The sequence below is a fragment of the Drosophila santomea genome, chromosome 3R, assembly GCF_016746245.2.
Source record: "Drosophila santomea strain STO CAGO 1482 chromosome 3R, Prin_Dsan_1.1, whole genome shotgun sequence".
In the NCBI taxonomy this organism is placed as follows: Eukaryota; Metazoa; Arthropoda; class Insecta; order Diptera; family Drosophilidae; genus Drosophila; species Drosophila santomea.
Genome location: NC_053019.2, coordinates 28,190,002 through 28,210,352, shown reverse-complemented (window position 1 = coordinate 28,210,352; position 20,351 = coordinate 28,190,002). Strand labels below are relative to the sequence as shown.

The window sequence follows — 20,351 nt, the reverse complement described above, 5'->3', positions numbered from 1 at the left end:
TAAGTGCCTATGAACTAGAGCTTTCATTGAAAAAGCAATCAATAAATTGGCAGAATAGTGTTCCTATCCAAAGAAATAAGTTCTTAACCATTTGCTATGGATCCAGAAACAAACAATCTCATCAATTTTGATTCGCACAAACTAAGTCTATGAACATAATTTTGATTCCAAAAATGTTAATGGCACGGAAGACAGCCAGTTAAGTAGAATTTCGGCCAAAATATTTGTGACACTTTCAAGCTTACACTAATGGCTGCTCTACTAAGTAGTGGCGCCGATTCGAAGCTTCTGGTGTTGGCTAGATAATGACGCGGTAGTAGGAATCGGAAATGCTGTACAAGGCCACAATGGGAGTCTTGGCATCGCTCAGATAGTCCACAACCTCTTCGTTTATCTCGGATATATAGCGCTTGTACTTCGAAAATCTGTGAATGGATGAAGCCTGATGAAAACGGAGCAAATAGAAATGATTTAACCACTTACCGCTCGATCACAAAGTTGATTTCCGGTTCAGTCTCTCTCTTGCGTATCTCTCGAGGATTAATGGCCCCTACAATGGCATTTACAACAGCTGGCGGCAACTCCACCACCAGGACCACGAAGGTCTCTTTCTTGAGGAACTGCGAAAGCGTTGAGCTCATCTGCTGGGCCACCTGGTTCTCCAGCCGCCTCTTGTAGTTCGCCGTAGGCTTGTCGTGGGTGAGAAACGTCACCTGGAGATTCGGCAGCTGGCTGTAGCTGTTCTTAATGGTGGCATTCGATGCGGAGGTGCTCAGGCCATTCTCGCCGCGTTCCCTTTCCTTGCCACCACCACTGCTTCTGCTGTCGCCACTACCCGTGGTTGACAACTGGCTGAAGTTGTCGACGGTGGTTCCATTGAGTCCATCAGTTCGCAGCATCTTCTGTATGAACTCCACCAGTTCGGTCCTGGTCAGGTGACGCTCCTGAAAGCGTTCCCTCTCGAAAGATCTCACTCGCAAGGATCCATTTTCCGCCACCAGGATGACATGTAGCGCCCCAAGGCGAGCAAGATCCTGCGCTTCGTCGCCCAATTCGCTGGCGGCCTCCACAATGCCACAACGGATGCCAACCGACCACAGCAGACGCATGATGTAGGTCACATCCTTTAGCGGCGGACGGGTTCCACACACGCAAATGCCCACATCTATCGCCCGACAATCCTTGGCGTACTCCACACCCACAGCAGCCACCAGTTTGTCCAGGGAAAACGTCAAACCCGCTCCACTAAGCACTCCCCGTGCCGGCATGGCTGGATTAAACTTCTGCGCCTGCTTCTGGAACTCATGCAGCATGGAATCGTATCTCTCCCCCCTCGCCAGAACCGAAGGATGACCAGAGCGATTCGGCTTCAGATCAGCGGTCATCTGCCACACAATTCCACCGTTGCTGGCACGATCGAAGCTGATGGGCAAGCCAGCCCATATGTGTATAGGGCACTGAAAGAGAATTGAAACAGTTAGCAAACAGATTGCCTTGAAAAGCTAAGTACTTGCCTTTACGCCTAGGCTGTAAGCCAGTCCCACCACTGTTTCAAGTTCGCGTAGTGCTCCTCTCGCCAGTGAAGCCGCTTCGCCCTTTCCGCGCATCAAAGATTTCAGCGCGGAATCGTCCACCGTGCTTCTGGAACCAGTCAGCAGAAAGTTGGCCAACAACATGTCCATCAGAGTCTGCGCAGATGTTCGCGACTTTTCCATAATCCCTGTTATGCTCGAGTGAAATTGGAAGCGTGAGATGCGCGACTCGATGAAGTCCATGGTGCCCTCGAACAGTGCTCCATACTGAGCCTTTGGTACATTGCAGAAGATGAGGATGGCCCTCAACAGATTAGTGTGGTTCATGCGGATCGCCAGATTCTTTTCCCGCAAACGTGGCAGTTCACTGGTGATTTCAAAAGCCAACGATAGCAGCTCCGCATCCACCAGGTGGCTCCCAGTTGTGGGTGCAATTATATCGAAGGAGCAGTCGTAGCTTTGTTTGGGATGGAAATTGAACACTCGCTCCTCCCGATACACACGGTCCACACAATAGCGCCGGATGAGATTCACGCTGTTCATGGTCACGTGGCGGGCAAACTGTGTCCGCAGGTCGCAGGGTAGCACCACCACGCATCCCGAGTGGGTCATCAGGTGCACGGCATTGGCGTTCGCATTCGCGTTGCTGTTCCTTGCGGAAAGTGGAGACAGGAGTGGTGAGTCCACCTCTATGGCTCCGTGTTTGCGGAACAGATTCACGACCTTAGCCTTAACAAACTCAATCACGGGGTTCAGGGACACTATATCGTCGATTATGATGGCCGAGTTCCATGATTTCATAGCTCGGCTGCTACCCAAGTGGTAGGTGTGTTCCAGCACCTCGTCGCTCTCCTGCTGAAGACACCGGGCAACCAGGTTCTTGTAGGCCTTGCTCTGCGGATTGGCGAGCGCGTGACGCAGCATTTCCTGCAGCTCATTGGCCTCCAACTGGGCTGGTGGAACCAGGTCTGAGATGAGCAGCTCCTCCGCCGTAGGTCTCTGGGCGGGATCGTGGTTAAGAAGCCACTGAAGCATCTTAAAGATAATGTAACAGTGTGAATTTGAGTGTTATCAGGATGGCAACGTGCTTACCTTCACCGTCTTCTCATACTTGGGATCCTTGAGCATAGCATCCGGTATAGTGATGGAAACATTGCGGAGGGCCATAATGGTCTGAGCCCGCTCCATGCTTGTGTCGAACGGCGGTTGGCACATCTCGAAGAGAATGACTCCCAGGGTGTACATATCAACCTTCTGGTTGTACACAGACTTGGAAGCATTTCCCGTCAACTCGGGGGCCACGTAGAGAGTGGTGCCCACCTTACCAGTGCCAGTGCCGTCCTCCGCACTGGTTATCTGTTGCACAGGCGCAGGTGCTGTGTCGTGGGCCTGCAGGGCCAGAAAACTGGTGGTGGCCAGACCGAAGTCACCGATCTTGATCTGATCGTGCGAGTCCAAGAAGATGTTAACGGGCTTTAGGTCCCGATGAATAATGCCTTGCTGGTGAATGTGCGCGAGGCCCTCGGCGATCTCCCGAAATAAACGCCACAGTCGATCCGTGTCATTGAAAAGATTGTCATCGATTGCGGTGCTATAATTTAATTGAATGGTTTGTTAATTGTTTGGAATTGGTGAAGCTTTCGAGAAACATACCGCAGTGTGCATTTCTCGCAGAACTCCATCTGAATGTACATGACCTGCATCAGAGGTTTTGGCGAATTGGTCTTGCCTCTGGTGGAATCCTCTTGCTCTTCGTCGTCATAGACGGCCACCTTGCCGTTCGAGTCCACAAATTCAATGCCGTCCGAATCGGAGTCCTCCATGTTGGGTCTGATGGATACAAACAGGTGTTTACATTCGTTTAACTAAGAGAAAGCATAAAAGCTAATTCCTACATGTAACCGTTCCACATGCTGGATGAGCTGTCCTCTTCATCCTCATCCTCCTCCAAGGTGGGCCCAAGCTGTGGTGACTTGGCGGGCTTCACGCTGAGGTCCTGCTGGCTCTGGGACCACTCACCACCCAGCAGTTTATCCATCTCAGCGGCATCTGCGTCATCCACACTCTCTATCCAACTGTTGAAGTATCGAACTACGTTCTCATGATTCAGCCGCGAAAGTAGCTCCACCTCGCGCGTCATCTTTTTGTACAACTGGCGACTCCTCGCGGGCAATGGAATGCGCTTGATGGCGTACTCTCGGTTGTCTAAAATGTTGCGCACCTTTAAGACGTCGCCAAAGGCACCCTTTCCCAAGTACATGAGCACCTCGAACTCCGTGCGCAGGCGGGATTGGCTTAAGGCCAGTGTCGGTATCTGGTAGGGCATGGCGGGTCCAGTGCGCTGGACTGTACTAGGCTGCTGCAGTGGCAATGGCATCACTTGCTGCTGGCCATTGTCGACGTAGAAGCGTAAGAACGGATGCTCCAACAACTCTGATGCGGAAAGCGTGCGGTCCGAGTTGCATCTGAAGACAACATTGGGTTAGAAAAGGATTATGATTTCATACCAGTTAATTACTTGTCTACGAAGTCGCGCATCTCATAACTGTTAGTGGGCATTAAGCTCTCCACCAGGGCACCTAACGCGGGTAAATCCCCGCAACTGCTGCTTTGTCCAGCTCCGCTCAGAAGTTCTAGAAGATTGGGAACGAGCGAAAAGTCTGATACCCGCACATTGCCGGTGTTGTCCATAAAAACCGTGCTGTCGAGCAGGTGACTGTGGGATACACCCTTGTTGTGAAGGAATATTAAGGCATCCAGCACGCCGCGAGCGACCATCCGTGCGCCGTCCATGCACCAACCCAGCGAGGAGGAAATGCTGAACACGCTGGTGCCGAGCAGGAAGTCCTGGACCAAATACACAAGCAAGCCTTCCTTCCGCTTGATGCAGAGCACGCACTCGTAAGAGACGAGATTTTTATGCTGTAGTTGGGCCAGCGTGGACACCTGCTTTTCAATGGAGGCCATCACTTCGTCCACACGGTGATTGCCCATGCACTTTGACTCGCTGCTCCAGTGACACTTGCCTCCGCCGACGCACGGCTGCTCCAGCTGGCTGTACTTGATGTTCCATTCTGTGATATAGAGCAGCTGGCCGCAGTGCATGTCTATGCCAGTGTAGGCGATGCATCCTCGTTGGGAGTGACCTAGAATTTCGTACAACAAATTATTTGGTAACTAGGCATTCAAATAAATAACCTCATACGCAGAGGGACCGCTCACCAACGCAGCATCCTCGCTGAATTTGCCTGCCCATCTTGTGGAAGTAGAGCGTCTCCGTGTTGCGGTGATCCAGGCATTTGGAGGGGTAGATGTGACCACGATAGTAGGGCGAGGAGTTCTCGGAGCTCTCCGACGAGCTGGGATGCCGTGGGTTAGACTCGCTCATGCTGCGCCGTGGTTCGCCGCGCCTTTTGGCCTCCGTCTTAAACATCTCCTTGCGCCGCTCCACCTCGTCGATGAGCGTCTGGCGTTGCAGGGACTCCCGCTGCCGCTGCTCGTCCTGTAGCTCCTGGGCGCGCTTCTGTTTGTCCTGCAGCATTTGATCGTAGAAAGAGCCCTTTGGCGGCTTGTTGTGTTCGAGGAGAAAGGCCTGAACGGTCTGGGCCAGTTCGTAAATCATCACCTCGCCACGTAGCTCCTGGGACTGAGCCTGCAGCTGGCTGCGCAGGGCCTCCAGCACCTGATCCGACATGCCTTTGGACTCCTCGAGACATATCTTTGGGGGCCTGCGGAGAGCTTGGTTTACTTATGTTGTGTAATGCTTGCTACATTCTAGTGATTAGTACTCCAGATCGAAATTCATGTTTGTAAGAACACGTGGAACTGGACTCTTACAATTTTGGATACTTCGAAGGACAGGTGACGTGCAGCTTGGTGCAGACGTAGGTTTCCAGTCCATTGGAGGAGTCTCTCAGTGGGGTGAGCTGTATCCGTATGTCCGTTGGCTTCCACAGGGCAGGATTCGCCTGGGGTCGCAGGTCCTCCACATCGCCGCCAAAGATGGACTGTTCCAATAAGAGGGAGCACTTTTCTATTATAGTATATGATTTGATGAAACAGCTGCTCCGCTCACCTTTATAACCTCCAACTCCTGCGCTTGCCGCTCGCGGAAGGATTCCTTAGCCTTTTCGTCCGCCATTTCTTCATGAAATCTCAGCTTAGTGGGTTAGTCCTGACTACATCTGGGTGCTTTGGAATACTGGAGCGGTCGTTCCTCCGGATTTCTCACCGGGTTATTTTAGCCGGTGTGTAATTTCATATACTGCGCTGGCAGCTGTTTTCAAATCAGCTGCGTGCTGCATTACTTTGCTGCAGTACTCGACTTGAATTCGATGGGAAATGATGTACTGCGCGAACTCCTGCCGTTTTTGTTGCGTACAGAGACCAACCTGTTGCGCTTTTCCAGTGAATTTTCCGGAAAATTAAAATCTTTTGCGTATTTTGTACTGATGGCTAGCGGTGCACGAGTGTCGATAGCACGCCTGCAAGTCCATCGATGACACTATCGGCGGTATCGATATTTTGGCGCCAACGTTCGATTTTGTTGTCTTTTAAACTTAAGAATCGCAATGGTTCGTTTCAAATATGCTGATAAATTCGGAAAATAAAATGCAGAAAAATGATAATTTTCAGTCGTAGGTCTTACACACAAAGAGAGATAGCCAATTGAAGTGGGAGAAACGCCTCATGAAGGGATTCAGCGATAAGCACTGTTCAATGATCTACTTTTTCACTGTTGACTTTCGTTGTTGGTTTTGCTTATCTAATTGAAAATTTGACAATTGTTACCCACAGCGCAGCGGCTTAACCTTATCTTAAATGGAAATAGGGTTTTCATTTGATGATCTGCAGCAGTTAGTCTTCTATTTCATCTCAAAGGCAGAACTTGCCAAGTGCAATTATGTGGCCAATCTTGTTGCTGCTGTGTCTTCATCCTGGTTATTTGGAAGGTGCTCGCATCCTGGCAGTGTTCCCCCTACCAAGTCCTTCGCATTACTTTTTCGCCTTACCCTATCTTAAGAGTTTGGCCTCCTTGGGCCATGAAATCACCAGCGTAAGTCCGTATCCACAAAGGGAGCCGTTTAAGAATATACACGACATTCCAGTTCCGGAGGTTTTCGAAAACTTTAATGGTGAGTTAAGATAACCATGGCTTTGTTTTGTCAAGCAGAAATAGTAATGAATATTTTTCAGAAATCCTCAAGATTGCATCCACTCCCAGGAGCACCTGGCAAAGTAGTGATTTCATTAACGAATACGTCCTGAATCTTACAAGGACCGTACTAAATAACGAGGGAGTGCGTCGCAGTATTCTGGGCCCACAGAAGCCTCACTTCGATCTTGTGGTAATGGATGTTTGGCGATTCGACGTTCTGATGGGCCTGGCTGCCTATTTTGATGCCCCCATCATTGGATTGGGTTCCTATGGCACCGACTATAAGATCGACGAATTGATGGGCAACATCTCACCGATGTCGTACCTCCAATCTCCCTCCTCAAGATTTTACGATCTGGAGGCTTATGGACAGCGGTTGTCATACCTCGTGGAACGAACTGTTATGTATATCAACTATAAGTGGCGACATGTGCGGAAGCAGGAAGCTCTCTATAAGGAATACTTCCCCAGCATCGCTGAGGGGAAGCCCTTGTCGAAGATATCCAGGAACTTTTCTTTGGTCCTCCTTAATCAGCACTTCACACTGGGTCCTCCGCGTCCTTATGTTCCCAATATGATCGAGGTGGGTGGTTTGCATGTGAATCCGAAGCCAGAGGCTCTTCCCGCCGAGCTGGATAACTTTATCCAGGGTGCAGGTGAATCGGGCGTTATCTACTTCTCACTTGGAACCAATGTCAAGAGCAAATCCCTATCCGAGGATCGCCGAAAAGTGTTGCTCGAGACTTTCGCCAGCCTGCCACAGCGAGTTCTTTGGAAATTCGAGGACGAGCAGCTGCCGGGAAAACCATCGAATGTGTTTATAAGTAAATGGTTCTCGCAGCAGTCCATCCTGGCCCATCCCAGTGTAAAACTCTTCATAACCCACGGTGGCCTACTGAGCACCATCGAGAGCATTCATCACGGAAAGCCCATGTTGGGTTTGCCCTGTTTTTTTGATCAGTTCCGAAATATGGCACATGTCAAGCAAATGGGTCTCGGTCTGGTTCTCAACATAAAGGAAATGACCAGTGAAGATTTCAATTCGACCATTAGACGGCTGCTAACGAATAAGAGTTTCGAGGAGACGGCAAGGATTACGGCGGCCAGACATCGGGATCAACCGATGAAGCCCCTGGACACGGCGATCTGGTGGACCGAATATGTCCTGCGGCACAAGGGAGCTGCTCACATGCAGGTGGCCGGCAAGGACTTGGACTTCGTAAGGTACCACAGCCTGGATGTCTTTGGCACCTTTTTGATTGGCGCTCTAGGTTTGCTAGGAGTCTTTACATTTTTTATCTATGTGATTTTAAGGAAATGCCTCTTACAAAAAAAGGATACAAATGAGGCAATAAAGAAGATTCAGTAAAGTTCTTTTTGGTTGCAATTTTTCGAAAATGTTAATTAAATAAATATTTAAAATTTGAAGTGGTTTTATTTTTACTTTTCAGAATGTGGCTGCTGAAAAATCTGTTTGGAAAGCGGAGGCATGGTTTCCTGATGCCTTTGGGAGAAAGCCACCATTCCCTATAATTTAAGATGAACATTAAAATCATGCAATGAGTTAGTTGTCTCTGATCAAACTCTACTTTTAGACAGTCGAAATTCTAGTTTACAAAATTTGATAAAAAAAAAAGAAAACAAGTTCTTGACCATGAACAGACCTTCGGCAACCAAAAAGGATCACATAGTGTTGGTCACCCTCACAGATGCCAAGCGACGTGCTTACTTGGATGATCAAAGTCTGGAGAACGATATCCGGCTCCTGGACAGCAAGTCGATGCTGTTGAGGATGCCGAAGGGTACAGCTAAGCCCGCCAGCTTGGGGGAACCTCCTCGTTACTACCGCCACTTGGAGTTCGACGGCATTGGCTACGAATATGATGGCCATATTAGGAGTGAAGTGGGCGATTTACTGGGTCAAATGTTCCGACACCGTCGCCATGGAAGTCTGCTGCGCATCTCATCCCAAAGGAACCACAATCCCAGTCTCTTAACCCGTCTCTTGGTCACTGAAGTGGACTCTCTGATGGTCGAAATGCGCTGTCGCCTGAAAGCAGTTAATGTGGACTACTTCGATGTCCGCAAGTTCGAAATGGTCAACATGTTGGTGCAACCCACTGCGGTGCCCAAACGCCGAAGGGTTTCACCGAGCGGAAAGAGTGTGTCCAGCACCAAGGAGCTGTCCCAGTGGCTAACTAACGATCTCACTCTGCTAAGAAGCCGTGCAATTGGGGATGACTATCTGCACTTCGAGTTTGTGTACCGGGATAGCCTGGTCTTGGAGCACAGGATTCATCTTTCGGTGTTTCACATTTTCGGCAGCGAGAACCGACCAGATTTGGTGGAGTTCTTCACGAGTTTGCCACGAGGCAGGCAAAGTGGCAGCACTCTGCTGAACGATTGCCTGAAGGAGTCCTTTGACTTCAAGAGCCCTGCTCCTGCAGTGGTACTGTTCGAGCTGCCCATAGCTCCTGACTTGAAGGACGCCAGGCGCCAGATCTTGAAGGTGGCCGATGTGGCCTATGGAAGTCTCGAGAAAGCTCGCAAAATGATGTCCAAGTCCAAGTGCAAGCCTGCCTCTCAAAGTTCCACTAACCCGAGCAAAATAAGTAGGTCATCCGGAGTGCACAGCTCTCTAAGATCAGTGCCCGATATTTCCCTGGCCCACTGGCGTCGTACTGCCAAGTTCTCAGATGAGGACTACAATGGACTGGCCCATTGGTACGGGCGCATAGACTCCAAGTTCGCAGAGCTGAAACTGGCCATGGAGCAGCACGTTGTGGATCTGTACAGGAGGAAGAGTTTGGATCTGCGAAGCGAAATAAGATCAATACATCAGGATCCCAGCGAGGAGACCGACGAAAGTGGTGGCGATGGAGTGAGACCTCAGAGGACGCACAGAGATCTTCATACCTCCAGCAAAGTATACTCCCAGCTAAAGAAGGATTTCCAGGAGCTCGAAACTGAAGCGGAGGCCACTACTTACGCCCCAACCCTCAGGGTCTACATCAGCACCAAGAACTACGAGCTCTCGGAGGCGGAAAAGGTGCTCAAGCAGAGGGAGGTGGAGAACCTGAGACTCGGCTTGATCCAGTATATCGGTGCATCGGACTCCAGCATTTCGGGGGACTAGAAGTTTAACTAAATGTCATCCCACACTTGTGATGTCTAGTGAAACTCCTTTTCCCAAGTGCACAAATAAATAAATTCGTTATCGTTTCTATTTCCAGTGAAACTCCTTTCCCAAGGGAACAAAAAAATATATATAAAACATTTAGTTTTCGTTATCGTTCTTATTTCCAGAAATACAGAGGTTGTAGGGTATACATCATATAGTATAATATAATATACATTTATATATAAATACAATATTATTGTCAACAATATGTTTCATAGTAGTTAAACTGATTCCCCAGTTGCGGCTCCATATTTTATGTGTAACAGTTAAATAGGTAAATATGTGAATGCTAAATAGGCAATAATCATTTTATAAGAATAACACTAAGTGACGAACACTCAAAGCAACAACAACTAATGAAAGTTTAAATCAATTCGTAATTCGTAATTAGACAACAATTTGCATATAGTGTTATTCTCAGTATATTTAATATGTATGTTGGCAATGTTCCTGTTCTCGTTCAACAACTTTAATCGTTTCTCTTGTTGGATATGTGCATTGGGCAATGGTTTTGTATATTGGTTTGGGGTTTGTACAGGTAGGACCCTCTATGATGCACACCTGCACGATGAAACCTAAACTGAGCAACCTAAATGTACGTTTTAACTTAGGCAAATGGAATTTAATTGCGGTGTCACTTAAGCTAGATTCGTTTAAATCAATAATAAGCTAATCAATCGTGCTCTAAAATGTTCATGATTTGTAGGTGCTAAATTAGCTCTGTAGATCCTGTAGATTCTGATGAGTATGTTCAAGCGTTCATCTAGTTCGATGCCTAGTTCTAGTTCAAGCTAGGCCTGGAGCGTGGTTCTAAATGTTTCAAAAAACTAGTTTTCAAATGCAGTAACTAATAAACAATAGCTTTTATCGGGGCTTCGCTGTGTGCTCAACCACTTTCCGGGAATACTTGAAGATCCTAAAAGACTCGTTCAGCTCCGCGTAAAAATGCCAAATTCGAACCCAGTTTACGATCAGCTCCGAACACCTTGATTCCTTGTAGTTTTCCACAGTCTTTCGTATAATTTTGAATCCAGAGCTGATCTTTACTGGGAGCTTCCTCGTTATCCTACTGCGCACTGGACCTGGCTTCAACTTAAGAGTTACGTGTGTATATAAAAATATATATATGGTATATATCGTATAGTCGCCCAGAAGCTGGCAAAAGTTGTTGTGTGTTTTCGTATGTTGTATATCATTGGTTGGCTACACAAAAGCGTTTGCGTTGTCTATATAATGCATCTTGCAATCAAGTGGGTGCTTTTAAATGCTTTTCTCTGCTCTTGGCTAACTTGAAATATTATCTCTGCTCTTTTCCCCGAAGAACGTTCTTCACCTTTACACCTGAGCTGGTTTCGTCTGCTTTCCGAGTACCATGAGCATCTTCTGTAGGAATCGTGTGAGGCTTACTGGAAGGTATAGAATATATAAGTCGGATTAGATGAATGGCTTGAGGCAGGTTCATCTACTAGTTGGCTAGAGTTAGGGGTGCAAAGTAAGTTTGGAGTTGCAAAACTTGTGGTTCGTTAGTGGAGTTAGTAGTTCTTCTAGAGATTAGTGCGCAAGTAAAGGCAGGCAAGTGAGTCGAATGGCAGAACCAAAGTAAAACTAGGATAAATAGCAAACTTAAAAACCTTTGACGCCGCTTTGGGACGCACAACCATCATCAGTTTCTGTAGAACTTGTGTCAGTCCGCCTAGAATATCAAAAATGGGTGGGGATCACAGCGTGAATAATTTTCAAGTGAAAGTGAAAATCAACAAGAAGGAAGCAGATCTCAGCTGAGTCAGTGCGAAACCTCAGAAACTTACCCATCGTCTTCTGGAACCAAATGGGCTTGTTCTTCCAGGCGATGAACACCAGGTAGACGGGTATGCTGGACAAGATCATCAGGATGCCGTAACCAGTCTCCACCGGACTGGCGTACATGGGCACCACGGTCACGAACATGGTGGCGATAAGGTAGACAATGGGGAACACCATGGGCACTCGGATGGGACGTGGCAGATTGGGCTGGGCCCATCTCAGCCAGGGCAGGCACAACACAGCCACACCGATACTCAACTAAAGGAAGGATTCATGGGTTAATTAGCGGCTAAGTGATGTAAATAAAGTAACTCACCCAAGTGGCAAAGCCCACGTAGTTAATCAGAGCAATGATGTCCGAAACCGTGAGGTACAACATCGATAGAAGGGCCATGGCCAGAACCGCGGGAGTGGGAGTGAATCTCTGGATCTGGATCATGGTGAGGATCTCGGGCATCTGGCCGTTGTTGGCTCCGGCGTAGAAGAGTCGGGAGGAGGTCAGCAGGATACCGTTTACAGCTCCGAACGTAGACATGGCCACAAACACTGGAAGAACGTAAGGAGGTAACAGGTTGGTATTCCTATTATAGATCCTTAATAGAGGAGCCCACCTGGAATGGTCCAGGCCAGAACGCCAAAGGCGCGCTCCGCATAAGTCACCGCCACGGCCGTGGAGCCCAAGACCTCATCCGGGGACAGGATGGTGTAGAAGGAGACATTCGCCATGACGTAGACAATGGTCACCAGGGTGCAGCTGATGGCGATGGCGCGGGGCAGATTCTTGACGGGATCCTTCAGCTCCTCAATGATGAAGTTTAAGTAATTCCTGTCAACGGCAGCGAAACAGCGCAAACAAATCCAATTAGTAACTGCCTTCGCTGTGATGTGATGCGTAATCCTCTTACCATCCGTTGTAGGCAAACAGTCCGGAGTAGAAGGACAGTGCGATGGAGGTCACTTTGGCGTCCGTGTTCTCGAACGTAAAGTATTGCGTGTTGCCGAGGTAAAGCTGGTAGACGCCAGTGGCAATGATGATGAACAGGGCCAGCAGCTGCGAAGGGAGCAATAGTTACATGGCCATACAGGGAAATCCCTTCCAGCGGACTTACTTTCGCATACGTAAAGATATCCTGCACAGCAGTCGCCCATTTTACGTCCCAGCAGTTGATTAGGGTTAGCACCACTGCAATGCAAGCGAGCAAAATGAAAAGTGAAATAACTATATATTTAAATATATTATGTATTTAGTGTGTGTGTAAAGGCCGCCTAACCCACATTCGAGCCACCATCACGACTTTGGAGTCACGCCGAAGATATCAGTCCAAAGATGCGAGCGACCATGTGGGTGATTGGGGATTGGGTGATGTAATAAAGCGAGGAGTTTCATGAGCCAATGTGACAACTCGTTATTTATGGCCCCCTCTATTGTCTTGAGTAAACGCACTTGATTCCGCATGATTAAATCAGCACTGCTACTATTAAGTAAGTAATGCGAGGAAGCGCCGACTATCAACAAGTGCGATGGGGCTTGGGGCATTGGGGAACGAAGTTTATTCGGAAATGATTGATTTTTAATTGCGATGGAATATGCAAGTTGGTTCATGGAAAACTAAAAGGGCAATACACCACTCTTATTTATAAACTAGTTAGATATGTAATGTGAGCTGATAAAATATTGAGTTATTCTTATTCAGTGCAATCGGAAATATTGTTATTTTTACGCACTATTATTAATCATCATGTAAATAGAACGGAATTTTATGAAATATGTAACATTATCAAAGTGCAAATAGAATGTAATTTTATCGTAAATGTAACGTGAAGCATTGGTGTTTTATACAAAACATGTTTATTGCTCACTTCCAGATGAGAAATGTTTCCCAGCTAAATCAAAACAAAACACTCTATTCTGCCACTCTATTCGCTGATAAGCTGCGATGCGGGGAGTGCATTGAAATTGTTTCTAATCTATGGGTCAAGTACGCGATGGCAGAGATTGCGGTTCATGGGAGGTTCTTCCGCCCCATAAACAAACTACCAACTTAGCAAATGAATAAATAAATATGGTAACTCACGAATGCAGCAGACGGCGAGCAGGCGGGCCGAGTCATCCGGAGGAGCGCACTCCGGGAAGAAGGGCTTCAGGACGTAGGTGCTGAACGTGAGGGCAACGATGGCCTGGGAACAGGGGCGCACGATCATGCACTCGATCCAGAGTCGGATGAAGGCCATGAAGGGTCCGAAGGTCTCCATGATGTACGCGTAGTCAGCGCCCGACTTGGTGATCATCGTTCCCAGCTCCGCATAGCAGTAGGCACCCACCTAAAATATTGGATAAGTGTTCAATGCCATTCTTCAAACTCTTTAATTGAACGGCAGAATTGAATTGAATTTATTTCATGCTTAAAGTGCCGCAGGAGTGCGCAATCGTTGTCATCTGTCACCGCCACTGCGTATATGCGGCGTATACGTAATTTTATTGAGCAGGAGCTGGCACTTCGTGCGTTTGACACGGACCTGTCATGTTTGTGTGCGTGCCTTTGGCTGTGTGTGTGTGTGTGTGGGTGTAGGGGGGTGAATTGGGTGCAGGAATTTCAATAATTTCATTAGGCGTCGCAGCGGCACTCTGCCAGCATTCGTAATTGATGGAGAAAGTCCTTTCCCAGTCGCACCCACACGTGCTTTCCACTAACTCCCCACCAGCTGCTCATTCACCAGGTGCTCATTTACACCTGCAGCAAGGGCAACAGGGCAACAGGTGTCTGGTCTGGGTGGTCGCATGCCCTACTGCCATTTACCCATTTGCATATCAGGTTAGCTGTGTTTACGAGCTCGCACTCACCATCGAGAAGAGGCCGGAAATGACCCACACGATGAGGGCCAGGTTAACGCTGCCCGTGTACATCAGCACTCCCGTGGGCGACACAAAGATGCCCGAGCCGATGATGGAGCCCACTATGACGGTGCAGCCATTGAGCAGGCTCATCTTGGCCTTCAGGGTCACCTCTCCTTCTCCGCCTCCATCGCCGTTGGTCAACTTGGCAGATGCATCTCCGTTTCCATTGACGATCGAACTCTTTCGCGAGGAGTTCTTGCGGTTCAGAGACTCCGTTTCCATGTTGTCAGCACTATTGTTTCGTCTTTAAATGTATTCTAAAAAGAATTGGTTTAAAAAATTATTAGCCTAATATGTTATAAACATTTTCCATTAGTTGGAGCTTTCACAAAATGCTTTGCCTTGGCCTTTTCCGAATTAATTACTTCGATTTGTTTACACCACTGTTTATAGATCCATAAATTAAACGTGTTAGCCAGTTTAAGACTATAAATAGAAATAGTTTTTGCATAGCACGTTATTTGAACACACTGTTGCTGCTGTTAGTGAAATTCATTTTCCGCCATCTAAGTACCTCTTAGTTAATGAACCTGCGTTTTTTATGGTGATAATCATTTACTTGCGTCTGCAGGGACACAACGCTCTTCTGGCGTTGACTTTGAGAAATGGCGTGCTAATTGAGCTGAGAGGAAATTTTAAAAATTAAATTCTATATTATGTGCTAAGATGTGAATTAGTGAATTGGTTTGTCTGGCCTCCATCAGATGTCTCATTTTGGTGTTTCACAAATGTTTGTCTGCCTTTTCAAATGAGACTTGAAAGCTTAGAGTGAAGGCAATGCCTCTGTTTTCAATGGCAATTCCCTGCCTTCTTTTTCTCAGTGAAAGGTAATTAGAGGTCATTGGCAGCTTGCTCTACTTTTACCCTGGCTTATGAGCGAGTGTTTTGGGCACAGCCTTTACATGTGTTATTTGCACGGAGAAAAACGCTGCCAGATTCGAGTTTATTATTTAATCTCTACAAAATGTGCAATGAACGCTGAGATATTTTCTTCATTATCATTTCGAGGAAGCAATGGACTTCGCCTTAAAAGTATTTCGTCTGCAGTTCGTTAAACCCAAAAATGTATATTATTGCCTTCCTTTCACTGCAAAAGCTTGACAGGTCCCGAAGATTGATTGATAGGCACGTGTGAGCCTATGAACTCGACACAAAGCCGAGGAAGTGGATCCCCCGACGGCCACGCCCCTTACATGATTGGGTCATGCCAATTGTTTACCTAAGTTAGCCATATGCCATATGGCAGTTGGGGAAGGGGAAGGGGTGACTTCCTCAAGCGAAAGCAAAGGCCGGTACTGGACCCACGCTCCGCATAAATTAGCATAACATCAAAAGGCGAGAGAAGCAAACAAAACAATGCGATGTGTGATTCAGTTATGGAATAACTGGTAGAATGGCACAAGCAAAACAAACAGGTGAACAAACTAATGAACACCACATCTATAGCTAGTATAAGTATAGTATAGTATAGTATAACCCTCGACTGCTAATTGGCCATCCGATGTTCTTGGCTTAACAGTTGGCCAGCCAAGCCGAACGCAGTGAAAAAGGCCCAAAAGTTCCAATTACTCCAGATCTCGCCTGATGCAATGATCGAATAGATTATGGATTGTAATGCCAACTATTTAGTGCGGAATTCAGGTGAAACACGATCCGGAAAAAAGCGAGATTACGTCTGTGGAATTCACAATGCAACTGGGCTTGCATCATGACTCAGTCACTGTCTTCAGGGGGTCTCCACTTCATTTTTCGTGTGAAAGGCTTTGTCATTAGTTCACTTCGAGGCAATTAGTTCTTTCAGTCCGCAGCTACCCATTTACTTGACCCAATTTATGCATGAATCGCGATACAAAGCACACTATTGATTCATCCAAAATGAAATTGGTGTGGTGTTCGTGTGCGCACCTGAGTCCAAACATAAACACAGAGCCGCAATCCATTAATCCATTAATTTTGGTGTGGTAAACAAAATGGCCATTGTGTAGTCCGTATTAATCACAGTATCAGTTTCGAGGCAGTGCTTAGTACATCCATAGTTAGCTGAAGCTATCAACTAATTGAAGCTAATGGCAAAAAGATTATACATTTTGCTGGCAAAATAACAGCGATATCGTACGCAGGGCCATCTGCATCCCAATTACAATTTGTTAATGAGAATAATATGGAGAGTGATCATTATCAAGCGGAACAAAATTATATATTTAGAAAGCTAATCAGAAAACATTATTGAAATACAACCCAGATTCTACCAGTCTGATTTCCTAATTAAGTTTTTAGCTCTCGACTCTGGGTTCAGCTATGCTATCACCATCACATCTCAGCAAACTAATTCTTATCAGGAGTTTTATAGGAATTTCGTTTGATTCACTTAAAAAAGAAAACAAGCGAAAACCGGCTTGAATAGCGCGATTAGTGCATATAAAAACAAATTCTAAAAATACAGGAATTAAACAGGAATTGAGCATTTCGCTGTACGTTTCATATATTATATATACACCACAGATCTGCACACATAAATTGTTGTGGGCAGTTTTTAATGGCTTTTTTATGACTTGCCGAAATCGCCTCATGCGTTTTAATTTGAATTTGTGTTTCACCGCCATTGCCTTTTCATTTGTATTAACACCTTTTTAATTTGTCGAGAACAAGAGTATGTTTTGGCGAATTTGTTGATCACAAACACAAGTGTTGCGTGCTGCTCACTCAAAGCAAGCATTTTCTATCTGCTCAAATTGTATGATACTCGTGTTTGCCCAACGCCGAGCACTAAGTACTAAGTACTTAAGAGCCGATTAGCTCTGCTACCTTAAGAGGACTGAGCGTTTCCCGCGCACCAAGTGGGTTTCACTAACAAGTTCCGCCGGAGAAGCAGAACCGCACGCAAACAGCGGCTAACGCAGACTGCCAACCACCGGCGATTCCATCGCGCTCCGGGGCATCTTCGCTCCGGAAATCTCAGCCAGAGGTTAATCGGGTTCGGGGCTGGTCGGCTGTGTGACTCACCTACACTTCACTACATGCACGGAGAGAAAATGTAGCCTACATCCCACGTCCCTAAAGTGCACTCGATATAGTGGGATGGTACATATAGTACTTATATCTAGTATGCTTATACTATATATATACAATCTATATCTAAAAACCCGTAAAGCTCGGCTCTGCGCTACTTCGAACGTGTTCGATGTTCGCTCGAGAGGCTCGCTTGTTTCTAACCGGCAATCTCTGAAATTTTGAATCTGAAATTGCCCCGAAAAACGAGTTTTCGACGCCGCGTTTCGTTTGTTCCCGTGATCGTGGCCGTCTTTCGATTGAGAAATGGTTCTGTTTCTGGTGGTTGCCTTGTTTTTGGCGGGCGGCAAAAGGTACATGCTGCTTTTTATCTAACAGATACACAGCGACAAGCTCAAGAGTAATTTGGTTGAAGGTTTTCTGTTTGTTTACCCATGTGGTATCTGGTAACCAGTCTTCGGGCGGCACTTGGAACTAAGAGCACTACAGCCCCATACTAAAGTATCTTTTGCCGTGTATCTTTTTCTTGCGTTCACACGTAGGTTGCCTTTGTCACTCGTAAATGCAAATTAGATAGATATAAAGACGCTCTGATTTTCGCGCGCATATTCAAATCTATTCCTGCCCACTTGCCGATCTATAATTGAATATATCCGCGAGATGCCGCGCGCTTTGCTGCATCCACACACAAGACTGAATTAAGTCATTCAAAGCGAAGCACAATGGCAAAGCATCTGCAATTTCCCAGTAGAATTTATTTAAGTAACTTGTGTCACTGCGAACACTCTCTGCTCTGCCTTTGAGCGTTACTTCAACCTAAATTTCGCCCCGGGCCACTCGAGTTTATTGACCAACGAAACAAAGGCTGAGGACCAGGCTTTGAAGATTTGATGATTCGACCGACTGTCGATATTTATTTGGATCTGTTCCGCGGCCGGTTTTTGGTTCCCAAACTGAAATATTCAAGTGCCCATCAGCGAGTTGCTTAATCTCAGCTTTATTAGCAATTTGTGTGCATAATCCCGAATTAACGACAATTGGCCGTGCGTTCAGCGACGTCATAGCAGCCGGTTAGAAGGTATTCCTAAGTGCGATAATCTTATTAAATTAAATTCCGACTTCTCTGCCGCATTTGTGGCACTTTAAGAGTTCTTCAACTCGTTACTCAACCGCTTTACTGGGTCTTAGGATCTTGTTTGCCATACAAATGCATTTCAATTCTGAGCCCGATCAGCTGATTGTCTTGGCTGCTTAAATATTCGATTCAAGCTTTACAGTCTATAGAGTATCCTCTGTATCCCGCTCATTAATTGATATTTTGTTCCCTGTTTTTCTGCCTAACTAAACTGTGTGTTTAATTTTTAATCTCTGAATCTGACATCGGCTGACAAATTGCGGTTTTCAGACTCCGAGAACAGTTTAAGCGCTTTCATTAAGTTGAATTTTGTGATGCATTTGGCAAATGCCAATAAATTTATGGTTGCCCCTCAAGGCCAAGGGTTTATCCCAATCTTCAAGGCGTTGAACTGGCATAAAAAGGCAAAGAGTGTGGGCCATTTGATACCTACACTACACTGGCGTGCCCAGTGCCAATAAACACACCTTTCCAGAATAGGTGGGTCGTGGGTATTATGTGTCCTGCGCCACCGGACGAGGCTCATTAATTTGGAGATCGACTGTGAGCCAAGTACTTATCGACGTGGCTGGCATTTCAAGTACAAGCTGACGGCTTGTGACGATTCTGACCAAATGCCAGGTTGGCATTGCATCAGATTCTAGGCTAACTGATTGGTAATATCTAATAGAATGGTTAATGGCAAAGCGGCGCCAAGGTGTCTGCCAAAGCTTTGGGAAGCTGTTTGCTGTTTGCGTGGGAAGTTTGTGACGTCAGGCAATTTGGCATTAGTGACGTGTTGGCCCAAAAAAGCGCGCAGAGGGCAAAGCGAAAGACGAAATGTCATGGATGCTGGCATACTTACACACAAATTTTAATTGATTTTCGGCTTAGATTTGGGTTAAGCTTTAGAAGTGCTCTGGAGTTAAATCAAGAAAGTTCCAAGCATTTTTGTACACTCTGAGATGAATTGCTTAGCACACCTTTTATTTAAGAACTTTAACGAATAAGATTTTTCTCTCAAAATTGCGTACAAGAGCCGCTTTGCTGCCGTGGCCACAGTTCGCGTTCTACTGACGGGCAGTTCGTGGTTACAGCATCGCCAGAAAGCGAGAGAGCCCTCCGCAATCAGAGTACACAATTTCATTCCCTCCGATAAAACACTCCGATATGAGGTTCTCAAGAGCAGGAGCCTTGGCCCTCGGCGGACCACGTTTTTTGAGAACCTTTGGCGAACTGCAAATTACACATTTCGCAGCCGTGGGCCACTCACAACCCCCGGCAATCGTCGAGAGTTCTTAGAGGTTGGTCGTCAGGGGCTTGGTCTTTCAAATTATGCCAGGCCCTTCATGCTTCTTGGATTTTTCAGCTTTTTGCGAGATGTCTGCTCACGTTCACGGCGATTCGAACGCCTTTTGTTGCCCGCGCATAAGTTCAATTCGGCTTGGCTCAACGTTCTTTGGCTTGCTGCTCTCTGTGATTCGCCTCACTTTATTGTCGTTCTTTGTATTCAAGGTCAGCGGGGTCCTGCTGCGCATGTCCTGAAAGAGCTTTCGAGTGCTTACACCAGAGGGTTGTGAGATTTTTAAACCTAATTCAAGAAATCCAGTTTGTTGGTAAGGTTTCTTGTCCTTTATATTGTAATAGTAAACGGACAG

General features: G+C 46.7%; 4 protein-coding genes across 7 annotated transcripts; 2 read left to right on the top strand and 2 right to left on the bottom strand.

Moving 5' to 3' along the window:
• Positions 1-38: 38 nt before the first annotated feature.
• LOC120452690 (eIF-2-alpha kinase GCN2) lies at positions 39-6,006 on the bottom strand. The gene is made up of 10 exons (XM_039637043.2): positions 5,608-6,006; positions 5,370-5,539; positions 4,755-5,260; positions 4,051-4,678; positions 3,428-3,997; positions 3,186-3,362; positions 2,625-3,123; positions 1,515-2,567; positions 484-1,457; positions 39-425 (listed from the first exon to the last, which is right to left on the bottom strand). Exons 1-10 carry the CDS (start codon positions 5,671-5,673, stop codon positions 299-301), a joined length of 4,770 nt encoding a protein of 1,589 aa, XP_039492977.1. The 5' UTR covers positions 5,674-6,006; the 3' UTR covers positions 39-298.
• LOC120452693 (UDP-glycosyltransferase UGT5) lies at positions 5,987-8,249 on the top strand. Of its 2 annotated transcripts, none has more exons than XM_039637047.2 (3): positions 5,987-6,106; positions 6,168-6,667; positions 6,729-8,133. In XM_039637047.2, exons 2-3 carry the CDS (start codon positions 6,436-6,438, stop codon positions 8,057-8,059), a joined length of 1,563 nt encoding a protein of 520 aa, XP_039492981.1. In that variant the 5' UTR covers positions 5,987-6,106; positions 6,168-6,435; the 3' UTR covers positions 8,060-8,133. The 2 variants fall into 2 exon arrangements, with proteins under 2 accessions (XP_039492981.1, XP_039492982.1); XM_039637048.1 differs by lacking the exon at positions 5,987-6,106 and adding an exon at positions 8,142-8,249 and having other exon boundaries at positions 6,175-6,667; positions 6,729-7,914.
• Positions 8,250-8,336: 87 nt separating this feature from the next.
• Positions 8,337-9,916, top strand: LOC120452696. Its single transcript, XM_039637052.2, has one exon. The coding sequence runs from the start codon at positions 8,345-8,347 to the stop codon at positions 9,824-9,826; it is 1,482 nt and encodes a 493-aa protein (XP_039492986.1). The 5' UTR covers positions 8,337-8,344; the 3' UTR covers positions 9,827-9,916.
• A 39-nt stretch (positions 9,917-9,955) lies between these two features.
• Positions 9,956-20,256, bottom strand: LOC120452694 (Y+L amino acid transporter 2). Of its 3 annotated transcripts, XM_039637051.2 has the most exons (10): positions 17,376-17,479; positions 14,517-14,827; positions 13,750-13,996; positions 12,784-12,857; positions 12,580-12,725; positions 12,286-12,500; positions 11,991-12,220; positions 11,680-11,932; positions 11,503-11,564; positions 9,956-11,277 (listed from the first exon to the last, which is right to left on the bottom strand). In XM_039637051.2, exons 2-10 carry the CDS (start codon positions 14,790-14,792, stop codon positions 11,275-11,277), a joined length of 1,506 nt encoding a protein of 501 aa, XP_039492985.1. In that variant the 5' UTR covers positions 14,793-14,827; positions 17,376-17,479; the 3' UTR covers positions 9,956-11,274. The 3 variants fall into 3 exon arrangements, with proteins under 3 accessions (XP_039492985.1, XP_039492984.1, XP_039492983.1); XM_039637050.2 differs by lacking the exons at positions 11,503-11,564; positions 17,376-17,479 and adding an exon at positions 19,559-20,256; XM_039637049.2 differs by lacking the exon at positions 11,503-11,564.
• Between the last annotated feature and the right edge of the window lie 95 nt (positions 20,257-20,351).

Coding starts and splice junctions, on each gene's coding strand:
- LOC120452690 (XM_039637043.2), bottom strand. CDS start 5,673: ATGGCGGACGAAAAGGCTAAGGAATCCTTCCGCGAGCGGCAAGCGCAG. Junction 5,261..5,369: donor CCTTCGAAGTATCCAAAATT/GTAAGAGTCCAG, acceptor AGCTCTCCGCAG/GCCCCCAAAGATATGTCTCG. Junction 426..483: donor ATCAACTTTGTGATCGAGCG/GTAAGTGGTTAA, acceptor ATCCATTCACAG/ATTTTCGAAGTACAAGCGCT.
- LOC120452693 (XM_039637047.2), top strand. CDS start 6,436: ATGTGGCCAATCTTGTTGCTGCTGTGTCTTCATCCTGGTTATTTGGAA. Junction 6,668..6,728: donor GGTTTTCGAAAACTTTAATG/GTGAGTTAAGAT, acceptor AATATTTTTCAG/AAATCCTCAAGATTGCATCC.
- LOC120452696 (XM_039637052.2), top strand. CDS start 8,345: ATGAACAGACCTTCGGCAACCAAAAAGGATCACATAGTGTTGGTCACC.
- LOC120452694 (XM_039637050.2), bottom strand. CDS start 14,792: ATGGAAACGGAGTCTCTGAACCGCAAGAACTCCTCGCGAAAGAGTTCG. Junction 13,997..14,516: donor TTTCCGGCCTCTTCTCGATG/GTGAGTGCGAGC, acceptor CCAATATTTTAG/GTGGGTGCCTACTGCTATGC. Junction 12,221..12,285: donor TCTGGCCTGGACCATTCCAG/GTGGGCTCCTCT, acceptor ACGTTCTTCCAG/TGTTTGTGGCCATGTCTACG.